This window comes from Suricata suricatta, chromosome 10 (genome assembly GCF_006229205.1).
Source record: "Suricata suricatta isolate VVHF042 chromosome 10, meerkat_22Aug2017_6uvM2_HiC, whole genome shotgun sequence".
Lineage (NCBI taxonomy): Eukaryota > Metazoa > Chordata > Mammalia > Carnivora > Herpestidae > Suricata > Suricata suricatta.
In genome coordinates, this window is record NC_043709.1 from 93,515,402 (window position 1) to 93,528,938 (window position 13,537).

Genomic DNA, 13,537 nt, shown 5'->3' on the forward strand with positions numbered 1-13,537 from the left:
AAATAAGAAACTGAGATAGCTAAGTATATACATAAATGCATTTCTTGTTTGTATTATTTCTCGCTAATGCGTGTTTGATTTAGTTCATATGGGTGTGTTTTAAAAACTTTTCTTAAGAAACCTCTGTGAATCTAACTAGTGAATGTAGCTACTTCAGGTTGCCCAATAAAATACCTGCTTAAGCTTTTCTGTGCACATTCCCTCTGCTTCTCCCCTCCTTTTTTCTTAGTTTTGCTTCTATTTTTGGTCAACCTTTGCAGTGACTTGAGCTTTGGCTGCTGGCAACAATTTCTTGTAAGAGGAATAAAATTAGGTTTAAAAGGAATATGAGAATGTTAAGTGTTTGGCACTTGTATATAAATAAACGTCTGGCATTTGTCTGAGTGTATTTCAAATTGTATTCCAAAGCCAAAAATGAAGGGTTTTGGATTATGCATTGCTTTGTATTAGTGCTGTCTGTTTAGGGGGGAGATAGTCAAATATTGAATGTGTTATATTGGAATCTGGTGATCACGAGTCCATAAAAATGTTTGTAAATCTGTGGGTTGGCCTTTGGTAAAAATGTGTGAAATTTTATTCCTATCCTTCGCTTATATGAGAGAATTTCTCTGTTGTTTTTTGTTTTTGTTTAATGGCACTGTTGGTCCTTTGTTTTATTAGTTTGAGAATTTGCAGTTATTACTGCCTCGCTTGTCTTTCATATTTTGTTGGTCTTCATTTTATGTTGATTTTTTCTATGAATATTATTTAAATCCATCCCTTTCCATAGTTTCTACAAGTGTGTTAATTAATCTCCGCTTCTCAGTTTTCCCTCTTTTAATCTATTGTGTTGATCTTTTCCGTGTTAATATTTCCACAGTATGATTTTTCAACATGCTAATTACTTTTCTTGGCCTCCAATGCCCTCCACCACAATTTGTTCCCATTTTCTGTGCTCACTGAGGTTTAGCTCTTACTAGTCAACAGAAACATTAATAATCCAGTTAGACTATTTGCCTTAATCTCTCACCCAGTGTACAGTCTCTAAGCTTTTATTCATACAGATTTATCACACATAGTCTTCCTGTCTATCCTTCCTGTCCTTCAAGTCTCTTTGCATCCTACATCTTCAATGAAAGTTTTCTTTAAACCTTAGTAATTTATTTTCCATTTGATTCCATAATATATACCACTTAATTTCATTTTTTTTGTTGTTGTTTCCTAATTTGTTAATTTTGGCATACAGACTAGATTGTAAGCTCTTTTAGGGCAGGGGTCACCTGTTTATTTCTGATGTGTTCCTCTTAGGGTACAAAATGATAAGTCAGTTCTCACTGATTAACTTCTTTCCTTGCAGATGGTTTGGTAGTCAAGCCACCTGGATGACATTTGGTAATAATTTGGTTTATCATAGTTGCTCTTGTTATGGTTGTTAACCTTTGTGTACCTAGCGTGAGGGAGGGTGTCCATAATCATTGGCATTAATCAGTGTGATTTATATTTGACAGCAACAAATCCATGTGGAATTGATAATGGTGGTTGTTCCCACTTGTGTTTGATGTCTCCAGTCAAGCCTTTCTATCAGTGTGCTTGCCCAACTGGGGTCAAACTCCTGGAGAATGGAAAAACCTGCAAAGATGGTAAGAAGGTGGTCTCCAAGAAGGAACATTTTTAGATAGCAGTTGGAATTTTTTATGATTTGTTTTATTTCTCTATAATAAGCTCTGTAGGTTACAGTGTTTGGGGAGAGTAGTCGCTTAATCTCTACCTTCACAGTTGGTTATGTAACAAGAGTGTTTTGTGTTTGAGGGCATTTCTTTAATACTATTTTATAAAGTAGTATTTCAACTAAATTTTTAAAATGCTATTTTTGAAAAAGATTAGCTGGTATTTCACGTTTTATGAAATGGCAGCCATTGATATCACAACTGATTCTTGTGAAAATGAATATTACTTAAAGAATATTTTTAACAGTAGGTTGCACTTGAAAATAAAGAACCTCCGTGCAAAGAACAATGTTTACTAAACTTCCAACTTAGACTATCATGGGGTAGATTATTTTTCTAAAAATTTATTGAATGCTATTTTTAATTGCCTTGTAACAACAGAGGTGCTTTCAGAAGAAGAAGGAAAAAAATCCGTTTTCTCCTGTTTAAAGCAAACAGCTGCTTTCGTACTTAACCACTGCCACTTGTGCTTACTCTCTCAATTCCCTATAGAGAGGGCATATTGGAGAGGTGTGTTTAATTAGGACATTTCGAGAGACTTGTGGTTTGGGAGAACACCAGTTCTTCTCTTTTTCTTCTTAATGAGAATGTTATTCTTCTTTCTTACCCCTATGGATCCCTATCTGGTTTTCTAGCCACCAGCAAGACCTGGAAAGAAAATTGTTATATTTAGCAGTGGCTTCTTTATCTAACTCTGAAAAGCAGAAGTCTTTATTTCAGAGTGGGTTAGAGAGTTACTGGCAAGGGAGTCAGGGAGTCAGAGAGATGGAATTGAGTTGGTGTACAGGATATTTGTCATGACTTGGCACTGATAAATTACCCTCCTAGTCAAAGGTGAGGCCGGCTGACTCTTGTCAGGCGGTTTCCATGGCAAACAATAATTTGGTTTCAATTTAAAACAAAAGGTTTTTGAAATGTTGCTTTTTTGTTTAAAAACTATAGCCTGACTTTAAGACAGAGGAGTTACTTTAGCAATAGTGGTCTGTCTCCTCCCTCACAGCAATGCAAATGTACATGTTTAACTAGTATTTTGAATTTTAGATGTACATTTGGCATGTAGCTTTAAGTTAACTATTTTGTTTTGATCACCTTGCTCAAATTAACAACTTCATTTTCTATGACTTCTTTGTTTGCAAAAAGTTTTGGACTGGCTCTTTTTGGTAGTTAGCAGAGGCAGTGAATGGTACAATGTTATGCCTGCTTGGTGCCTGCAATGGTATTGGGGCTCTATTTTTTCTAAGACCAAGTTTATTTATAATTCGTTGTCAAGTCAAAAAGTTGATCTTGAGAGCTTGACTCCTCTTCATATTTTTTTGCAGTTATAATTCTAGACTGCTGTGAAGCTTAATATCAGTGTTTTATTAAAATTTTTTAAAATAATTATTCTTGAGAGAAAAGAGACAGAGCATGAGTGGAGGAGGGGCAGGGAGAGAGAGGGAGACTCAGAATCTGAAGCAGGCTCCAGGCTCTGGGCTGTTAGAATAGAGCCTGACATGGGGCTCAAACTCATGAACCACAGGATTATGACCTGAACTGAAGTTGGATGCTTAACTGCTGAGCCATCCAGGCGCCCTACCAGTGTTTTCTTTTAGACTCACTTCTTTGGGAATCTTTTTTCAGTCTTTCAGATGTCAACCTGCTTACTATCTTTTATAGTTAGATGATTTTTTGCTGGTTCCTCACTTGAACATTAAAAATTAAAACAAAAAAAAGATTGAGCTTAATGTCCTCATTCTCAGCTATGCTTTTATTGAATACTATTTTTAGTTTAAAACATTTCATAAACAAATTTGATTTAAAACTCAGTGAAATAAAAATTTGAGTTTCTTTTTACCTGATAATATATTAGCTAATATTTATCAAATGCGTGTTAAGTACATTTCTGAATTTCACGTTGATCTTATTCTTTTTAATGTTTATTTATTTTTGATAAGAGAGAGTGCAAGTGGGGGGTGGGGAGAGGGGTAGAGAGAGACTGGGACAGAGGATCCAAAGCGGGTTCGGCACTGACAGCAGTGAGCCCAATGTGGGGCTTGAACTCACAAACTGTGATGAGATCATGACCTGAACTGGAGTTGGACACTTAACCGACTGAGCCACCCAGGCCCCCGTACATTGATCTTCTTTAATCCTCCCAGCATCTCTGTGAGAGATAGATGAAGAAAACTAGGTTTAGAGAGATTAAATTTTGCCTGAGTTTATATAGAAACCTGAATCCAGTTCAGTTAGATCCACAGCTCTTATTCTTAACCACTATGTTACATTAACTGATTCCCTCTCTTTGCTGCTGCTTTTTCCTTCACCATAGCTGCATTTGTGCTTAATTATGTCAGGCATTGCCTTATAGTTCTCTTTGTTAAAATAGCTTTACTGAAATATAATTTACATGCTATAAATTTCAGTCACTTGAAGTATGCAATTCAGTGGTTTTTTTGTTTCTTTTTTTTGTTTGTTTGTTTTACTAATTTACAGTTGTGCAACCCTCACAGTCTAATTTTAGAACATTCTCATCAGATACAAAAGACCTTTGTCTTGGATTTATTTACCTTTTTAAACATACTTAAACAAAGGACCTATATCCTATGTCTCCTTCCTCCTTTAATATTCAACTTCTTAACTTCTTAGTCATTACTTAGTCATTATTTATTATACCTTTAAGTAACTGTTACTTATTTCAGGGCCCATATAATGAATGAAAATAGAGAAGGAATCAAAACTTGATTTTGAGAGCTGAGCCATTGTAGCTTGCCTTATAGTCAAGCTATTCCTGGTTCACTGTGTTACTTTCCATTTCCACCCCAAATAGACCTAGAGTATCTCCTTTTGTACTCCTTTACTTTTCAATTCTTAAAGAAGTTCTGCGTTCTTTATTTGGAATGACTAACTTTTGGCTGTGGGTTTCAATTTTTTTCTTTGTTTATTTTACTTTGTTGTTCTAGGTGCCACCGAATTACTACTTTTAGCCCGAAGGACGGACTTGAGACGCATTTCACTGGATACACCAGATTTCACAGACATTGTTTTACAGTTAGAAGACATTCGTCATGCCATTGCCATAGATTATGACCCTGTGGAAGGCTATATCTACTGGACTGATGATGAAGTGAGGGCCATACGCCGCTCGTTCATAGATGGATCTGGCAGTCAGTTTGTGGTCACTGCGCAGATTGCGCATCCTGATGGTATTGCTGTTGACTGGGTTGCCCGAAATCTTTATTGGACAGACACTGGCACTGATCGGATAGAAGTCACAAGGCTCAATGGGACCATGAGGAAGATCTTGATTTCAGAGGACTTAGAGGAACCCCGGGCTATTGTGTTAGATCCCATGGTTGGGTAAGGAGCTCTGCTGATAGAAATTTTGCCTGGTGTTTCTGTTTTCCACGGGTCTCTAAAAACATTGACAAAAATAACATGAAGTATGCATTGGTTTTCCATAAACAGCTCTTTAGTGGCTGTTCTTTTTTAGAACATATTAATTGAAATAAAATCTCAAGTTAAAGAATTGTTAGTTTTTTTCCCTTGAATGATTTGAAGAGTTTTTCTTTATAAATTGTCAATGCTTGCTAACTTTGGGTGTTGGCTACAGATTTTTTGCTGAGGTTGCATCATGACGATGAAAAATGTGGATATTGTTTTTAGAACTCCCCTAACTTAATTTCATCCCATTTTTGATACTTCTAAATGATCCCAGAATATATGAATAACTTGGAAAAAAATTTTTTTTTTGGTCATAACACCCAGACCACAGTCCAGGGAAAACATAGTTTTCTGTATACTCACCAATGTTATTTATTACTATGTGACTCATTCTGAGGGTGAGCATAGTGACATAGTAATACTCTTCAGTGTAAATCAATGCCTTAGAGCTACTTACACTCCCAGGAGCTACAGCAATTACTTAGTACTACAAAAAGAATTAGTTTTTCTAGAAATTAAGTTTGTCATCTGAATATTACTCCTGGGATAGCCTTTCTGTGTCAGAGCTGACAAGCCAGCAAGAAAAAGAAATCACTGGTGCACCTGGCTGGCTCGGTTGGAAGAGCACGTGACTCTTGATCCTCTGGGTCATGAATTTGAGCCTTTTGGTGGGTGTAGAAATTACATACATAAACAAAAAGTTTAGAAAAAAGAGATGACAATGGGAAGGAGCACAAAATATTTTGGAAAAACATAGCTAAAAATGAGATCATAGTTTTGGAAGGCATTTTCTCTATCAGTTCTAGAAAATACTGTTTGATCTGAAAATTTCCTACAAGCATATACACTGCTATTATGTCTTAAACATAACTTTTGAATATGTTTAAGTCCTATTTTTTTCCTTTCTATGGTGTTAACTGATACAAGTGTAATATGAGGGGTGGACCTCACCTTTAGGATATATGAAAGTTACAGGTACAGTTTATTACCTGCTTTTAGCTCATTTTCTGTGTACTTCTGTAGGTACATGTATTGGACTGACTGGGGAGAAATCCCGAAAATTGAGCGAGCAGCTCTGGATGGTTCTGACCGAGTAGTGTTGGTTAACACTTCTCTCGGATGGCCAAATGGTTTAGCCTTGGATTACGATGAAGGCAAAATATACTGGGGAGATGCCAAAACAGACAAAATTGAGGTTTGTTCTTTTTCATTTTAAAACCAGTTTTATAATGGTTTTTGAGTTGATGTTAATTTGATGTAGACATTCTTGCCTCTTGTCCGGGGTGCCCCAGGTATCTTTTATGGAAATTTTACTCAACCTTTAGGATTCTAAGCATTGTGTATTTTCTTCGCTGAACCCTAATAGATTTCTGACCTCTACTGGTATGAGAAGTGGACATCCCATCTATTTCTAGTTCTAAAAGCATATGTGAGTGATTTTCCTCATTACGGATAAAGCCACTGCTTGAATTTCCTAGGGACAGTTTCTGCACAAAGCAAATTACGTAAGACCTATACTGGAAGAGCTGGTAGTCCTGTCAGGAAAACAGAGCCCATATGTGTGTATATAGCCTTTTTTTGTTAAAGGTGTTGGGTTCAGGTGGTATCATATATTAAGTGTTAAGATGGTTGTATGCAGACAGTTTTTAAATTAATTTATGAGCTATGTAGGAGAAAGATTAACCAGTACTTGGAGAAAAACATTTACAAAATGGTAGCATTAGTTTGTGGCAGTCAGAATAGAATTATGGTGGAAATAACCAGTGGTGAATATTTTATCACAGTGTTTTGTAAGTGGCATATACATTGATGTTGAATGTGAACTCTAAATTTCACAGCCTTGAGTTAGGCTGTGCTAGAGGTCTTATGTATCACATACTTAAAACAGTTCCTTTCACAGTGTTTCTTTGGGCTGACGTGTGACTTCTCATAGAAGGAATGACTCAGAATGGCTCCTCAGAGCTACAGCACATAATCTCCTAACGGATAGATAATTTGGGCTCTAGAATGGTTATTTTAGAAAGGTAATTCTTCGAGGAGTGACAGGTACTCTGAGGGAATAATGAATTAAAGGGTCTTCCTTTCAGAATGGAAACTTGGAACAGAAGAACCCATTAGTATTCCACAAGACTCAAATACTTCAAACTGTGTCTCTTACTCTTGCATCTGGTTTGCATTAATAGAAAGTTTTGCATAGACTTGACTGTATAAATTTTCTCCCTGTTGTTAGTGGTTCACTGCCTCCCACCTCCTTAATTCCAAGTTAGGATTTGAATCTTGAACAGCTTAGAGTGCAGTGCTAATGAGACCACAAAGTTATGATTTCATTGTTTTTTTTTGTTTGTTTGTTTGTTTTTTTAGACAGGCTGTTAGCTTCACTTGGGTCAGCTTGAGGACAAATGCATGCCCTTTCCCAAGCAGTTCACAGATGTATATTGTTGATCAGCTATGAACTGTATATGAGGGTATAGGTATTACTATTCTTAGAAAAATAATTTAAAGCTCCTATGTCCTACAGGAATGTTTAGAGGGAAAAAGACTTGATTTATTATTTTGTAGGGATTTAAAAATTTCTATGTATTATCTTTTTAAGGTTACTATGACTGATTAGATTGTAAATAAAACATTTGTTTCCTACTGGGAATTTTCCACACTTCGGGTCACTTTCGGTACTTTAGATACAGACATGTATTCAAAATCACTAATAGTTTAGAAGGGATTTAGGTAGAGAAGTAAGAATTTTTGGAGGTTCTGAATGACAGGGTTGAAGAATAAGAATGAATCACATTATATAACAGTATGTAATAGTGATTGAATAGGATTTATTTTCTTGATTTACAGTAAGTAGATTATAAAATTAGTATTCATTCTGACTGTTCTGTCTTCTTGAGCTTATGCACTGTATACAGTGGTGTCATTTGTTCCTCACTTCTTTCTTTCTTCCCTTCTTCTTTGAGAGGCATCAGCATCCTTAAAAACCTGCCTTTGAGATCTGTTTCTCTTCTTCTGGGTTTGCTGTCTGTCTTCTTTTTGACAGATTATTTGGGTTAGTGGTTCATCCACCTCTACCAGATTATACACACTAAGTCCTCCCCCTTTTCTTTGCCCTGGAGGCTCTGATGAAGTTTTCTATTTAGGCATCAGTGCTTTTGTCCTTTTCTTTTCATAGACACATCTGAGAGATAAAGAGAGCAGGTATTGTTATTTATTCTCCTTACTTTATGATGATGTGTAAAATTTCCGGTATATGGCATACTAAGACAAGAGCACAGCTCTCCATCTAAATTAATCTTGCATAATTGGGGGAGAAAAACTTTTTCTTTCTGAGACTAGTGGTGGTTACAGAAGCAACTGCCACAACCAATTTTTCATCTCCCTTTACCTGATAGTAGGTAGGTTAATTATAGTGAACTTGAAAACTTTTGGCAAAATACGTAATTTTCTAGATGCTTCTTTTTATAAGGAGGCTGTTTGCTTTTGTTATGTAGCAAGTGATGCTAACTACTGATCCTGCTCTGAGCTAGGTAGCAGTACTCCCTTCCAGTTCATCCTATTAAGAAATCTTCCCAGTTAGGACTTCTCCAGTCACCTGAAACTAATGTAGCATTGTGTATCAACTTTAGTTAAAAAGAAAGAATGGAAGAAGGACGCCTTGGTGGCTTCGTAGGTGGGGCATCTGACTCTTCATTTCAGCTCAGGTTATGATCTCATGGTTTGAGAGTTTGAGCCCCACTTCAGGCTCTGTTTTGACAGTACAGAGAGTGCTTTGGATTCTCTCTCTCCTCTATCTCTGTTCCTCCCCTGCTTGTGCTCACTCTCTCAAAAATAAATAAAACACAAGGAAAAAAAGAATGGAAGAAAGCTTCTCAGTTTTTGTCATGCTCAAGAAAGCTGCTTTTTCCAAGAACTATAAGAAAATATTAAATAATAGTTGTGTAGCCCTGTTCCCTTCTGGAAGATTGTGTTTACTTGGGATCGAACTACCCTATATGTGTTTATAATACATTTGAAAAGAAAAGATTGTTATTTGGTAGATTTATATGTAGCAATTGTAAGGCATAGTAAGCTTTTGTGTTTTGATTGGGTCTTATGGAAAGAGCTCAGAATATTTATTTGCTTATGCTACCTGCAGGTTTAGTGGAGATTGCTTAGATCAGGTTCTCCCTTTTTGTGTGAGTGCTGATGTAACCAGGTTGGATACATTGGAAAGCTGTAGGTATCAGATTTGACTTTTATTGTGCAAAGTTGGCAGAAAGAATAAACAGGTTTATCTAAGGTGTATAGCCAGTTTCTGCAAAGAGGGATGAGACACAGGGAATTGCTAATGGTGTCATATTTTTTACAAGACCAGTGCTCTAAACCCTGAGCTATGGAGCCGCCCGGTGTCATATTTTTTAAAAGACAGTCATAATATTGGCTGATACTTTAATATAAGAATGTGTCTGTGAGGATATATATGATTTCCCTACTTGTCAACTGATACTGACCACTTACCTGTAGGTATTATTTTAAAGCTACATGCTCGTACTTGTTTATGCTTCTTACTCATTATGCTGAAATCATTTTATCACCCTTTATAAAAAAGCTTCTAGTTTACTTATCTGCACTGAGCTCCCTGTCACACCCTCACCTCTATGCCCACCCAAGTATTACTACAGTGTTCTGGGGCTCCCATAGAATACATACGAAAGTATTAGCAGAAAGGATCATTTCTATTATTCTGATAGGATAGTCATCAAATAAGCCTTTGTATCTATTTCATAAGACCCTGCAGTAGGCAGAAACACATTGTGTCTTAACAACATTCTTATTTGGATTGGTCAGGTTTCACTGCCAAAAACATCTGTTTCACTGAGGACCCGGAATACTACTTTTCAGTAGCAAAGATGTATCATTGATAATTTATAAGTTTAAGGCATTTTTTGGCCATTATCTAAAGTTAAGAATGTTTTGGGCCCCTAGATGGCTCAGTCAGTTAAGTGTCTAACTTAGCTCAGGTCATGATCTTGCATTCATGAGTTTGAGCCCCACGTCAGGCTCTGTGCTGACAGCTCTGAGCCTGGAGACTGCTTCGGATTCTGTGTCTCCCTGTCTCTCTGCCCCTCCCCCACTTGCTCAGTCTCTTATTCTTTCAAAAATAAATACACATAGGGGTGCCTGGGTGGCTCAGTTGGTTAAGGGTCTGACTTTGGCTCAGGTCATGATTTCACAGTTCGTGGGTTCAAGCCCTGAGTCAGTCTCTGCGCAGACAGTTTGGAGCCTGCTCTGGAGTCTGTGTCTCCCCCCTCCTTCTGCCTCTCCCCTGGTCATGCTCTGTCTCTCTCTGTCTCTCAATAATAAATAAATGCTAAAAATTTTTTAAAAATACACATAAAGGAATAAAATTATAAAAAAAACGTTATCATTAGCTTGGGGGTTGTTTTGTTTTTTGGTTTTTTTTGAGGATGCTTTTCTTATTACATACCAGCTTAACTGATAGAATAAGTCACTGTATTTTAAATCACTGGTTTTATTGAAAAAGACATTGTCAGTTCAACTTTTTTCGTAATTTATTTTTTCTTATATGCTTTTTATTTTGTTTTTTCTTCTTTCATTTCTCAGCTTCTGCTGACAGACACAGCAATACCTGGTAGTTATAGGTAAAGAGAGATTTCTTATCTACTTTAAGGGCATCTCAGTTTGTTTTCAGTCTCTTACTATAAATTTCTCTGCTTTAGAGAATGTACATAGGTGGTTTTGTCCAAAGGTAATTATACCTGGCACAACTTTGGGAAACAGATTATTAGAACTTGGAGTATTAAGAAGTTTTGAATAAAGGGGTATTATTGTGTAGGATGTGTACTGAAAAGTTGGCAATTGGTGAACGATCTATTTTATATTCTAAGCCTGAAATTGCAGGGCTACATTTTCCCTTCATACAACTTCCTCTATTTTATCAATATCTTAGTAAGGGAATTTGTTTTCTAAGTATTCATATTTCTTTGTAAAGTAGTTTCTTTGTCTGGCATCTTTAGCCTGTGTATTGTGAAAGTCTGTTATAACACACAAGGGCCCATTTATGATGGTTTTTCTTAATCGTTTATTTCAAAGAATAATTCTTTAATAAATAATATAATCATCTGCCGTTGAGATTAAGCTCTTTTGATTAGATTACAAGCACCATCAAGTACCTTTTGAATCTTTGCCAGTTTCTAACATTCAGTGCTCCTTAAAATTGATTTTATTTTTCTGTTTCAGAGAAATACTCGAGGTAATGAGCTTAAAGTACCTGAATCTTTGCCCCTTTCTACTACTTAAACCACTATATGTATGTATGTTAATATATATTTTTTCCCCACATTTTGCTGGCATATAATAACTGAAGAATGATGTTGATAAACACCATCATATTCCTTAGCTCAACAGAATACCTGGATTATGGACTTGTATTCATTGAGTTGTAAACATAGCACTCTCCTTTTCTATTACCTTACATCTGTTTGGGATATATCTTATGATAACATTTTTGAAGTCCTGTTTGAAAGTTACCTTTTGATGTACAATTCAAGCAACATTATTTAACTTGTAATAATCTACAGCAGCCAAAGTAGTACATCATCTAATTATATGCTCTGTTGTCTCATCATGCACTCTACTTTGTCTGGCTCTAAAAAAATTATTCCACATATATAATGGGAGAAACTTACTTGACGATGAGTGTAATCATGCTTTCCTGAAATGCCACAACAAACCCTAGAGCCTCACCAAATAAGATGCTTTGCCTCACTTAGGAGTTAGTATGGTTTTATCTGTGTAAATTAGAAGAATCTGATGCATGTTGTTATTTTAGTGACCAAGTTTGAACTTGCTCTTGGATCATTTTGAAAATGTTGTTACCCTTCTTCTCCTCATATTTTAGTATAAACCATTTAATCTGTGTAGAGATTTTTTAGTTTCAGTCTACCTTTTTTGTTCCTTTGGTTTTTATACTCCTGAAGTAAAAGAGTTGATTTTAATATCCCACTTTCTTGAGAAATCAGCTTCTTTACAACTTGTAATGGTGTTTAGTTGTTAAGAGTGGTAATCTCTAGATCTTTATTGAAACGTTTTATAATATTGGATACTGACCTTAATTCTTGTTTGATTTTCCATTTAACTGGATAACTTTAGATACCAATACAACTGGTCATTGTATTTTGACCAATAAGGTCATTTGAACCAGATGATCTTTAAATTTCTCCCCATTAAAACATTTTCTGGTGTTTTTTTGTACTAACTCTATGTTATTTTAGATTAAGAAGAGATAATACATTTTGCCTTGGGAGAGTTACTTAAAGGAAATTTGTATTCAGATGACCCAAATGTTTTCTCTTTTCTTTAAATTTTTCATTATTTAATCCCTCTTAACTAAAGAAAGTTTTGGAAGTTCAAAATCTTTAGTAACTCAGTTTTTAAAAAAATGTTTAATGTTTATTTCTGAGGGGGCGAGGGGCAGAGAGAGAGACAGACAGAGAACAGGCTCTCAGCTATCAGCACAGAGCCTGACGCGGGGCTCGAACTCATGGGCCATGAAATCGTGACCTGAGCAGAAGTCGGACGCTTAACCGACAGAGCCATCCAGTCGCCCCTTTAGTAACTCAGCTTTACTGAAAGCAATTTCAGTAATATTTGTTTATATTTTGTATTGACCTGTATACAAGCTACTTAACATGCTTGGTAGATTAAAATAAATGTTTAAAGCTGTATTTTGAAACTTGGCCAAACATGTAAATGTTTTTTACTAACAGAATCCATGTAAAACATTATTTTTCAGTAGGAGATTTCTCTGTAGGTGGGAAACGATTACACTTTTACAAGGGTCAGAGATCTTATTTTTACTGTGTTTAGTAGGTTTGGAAAGGGTAGGTAGTCAGAGAATGGCAAAGACCACAATTTTGGTACTTCTTGGGAGGGAATTTATAAAACATTGAGCAGTTAAACATGACAAGTATTTTAACTTCTTATTTAAATTTAAGATTATTATCAGCTATTTAAAATTCTGTGTAATAGTTATTCCTAAAGTTATCCCTAATGAACAAAGGCTTCTCTTTCAGTTATTTTTATGTTCTTTAAGTGTAGTTTACAGTTTAAAAATTTCAAGGCGCCTGGGTGGCTCATTTGGTTGAGCATCCAACTTGATTTTGGCTCAGGTCACTATCCCAGGGTCATTCAAGCCCCACATCAGGTTCTATGCTGACAGTGAGGAGCCTGCTTGGGATTCCCCCCCACCCCACCCCCAATATCATGCATGTGCATGCTCACACTCTCTCTCTCTCTCAAAATAAACTTTAAAAAATTTAGGCCTTCTAAAAATATTATAATACAGCCCCTTTAATTATTTTTGTTGAACTCCTAGATTTCCCACACTGTTAATTCATTGTGTGTGTGTGTGT

General features: G+C 36.0%; 1 protein-coding gene across 1 annotated transcript in view; it reads left to right on the forward strand.

The window, feature by feature from the left end:
• Positions 1–13,537, forward strand: part of LRP6 (LDL receptor related protein 6) — a 155,766-nt gene that overhangs the window by 87,461 nt on the left and 54,768 nt on the right. The window contains exons 5-7 of the mRNA XM_029953317.1: positions 1,488–1,619; positions 4,646–5,042; positions 6,150–6,321. Of these exons, the coding sequence (XP_029809177.1) occupies positions 1,488–1,619; positions 4,646–5,042; positions 6,150–6,321 (701 nt within the window). The remainder of the gene's footprint in view (positions 1–1,487; positions 1,620–4,645; positions 5,043–6,149; positions 6,322–13,537) is intronic.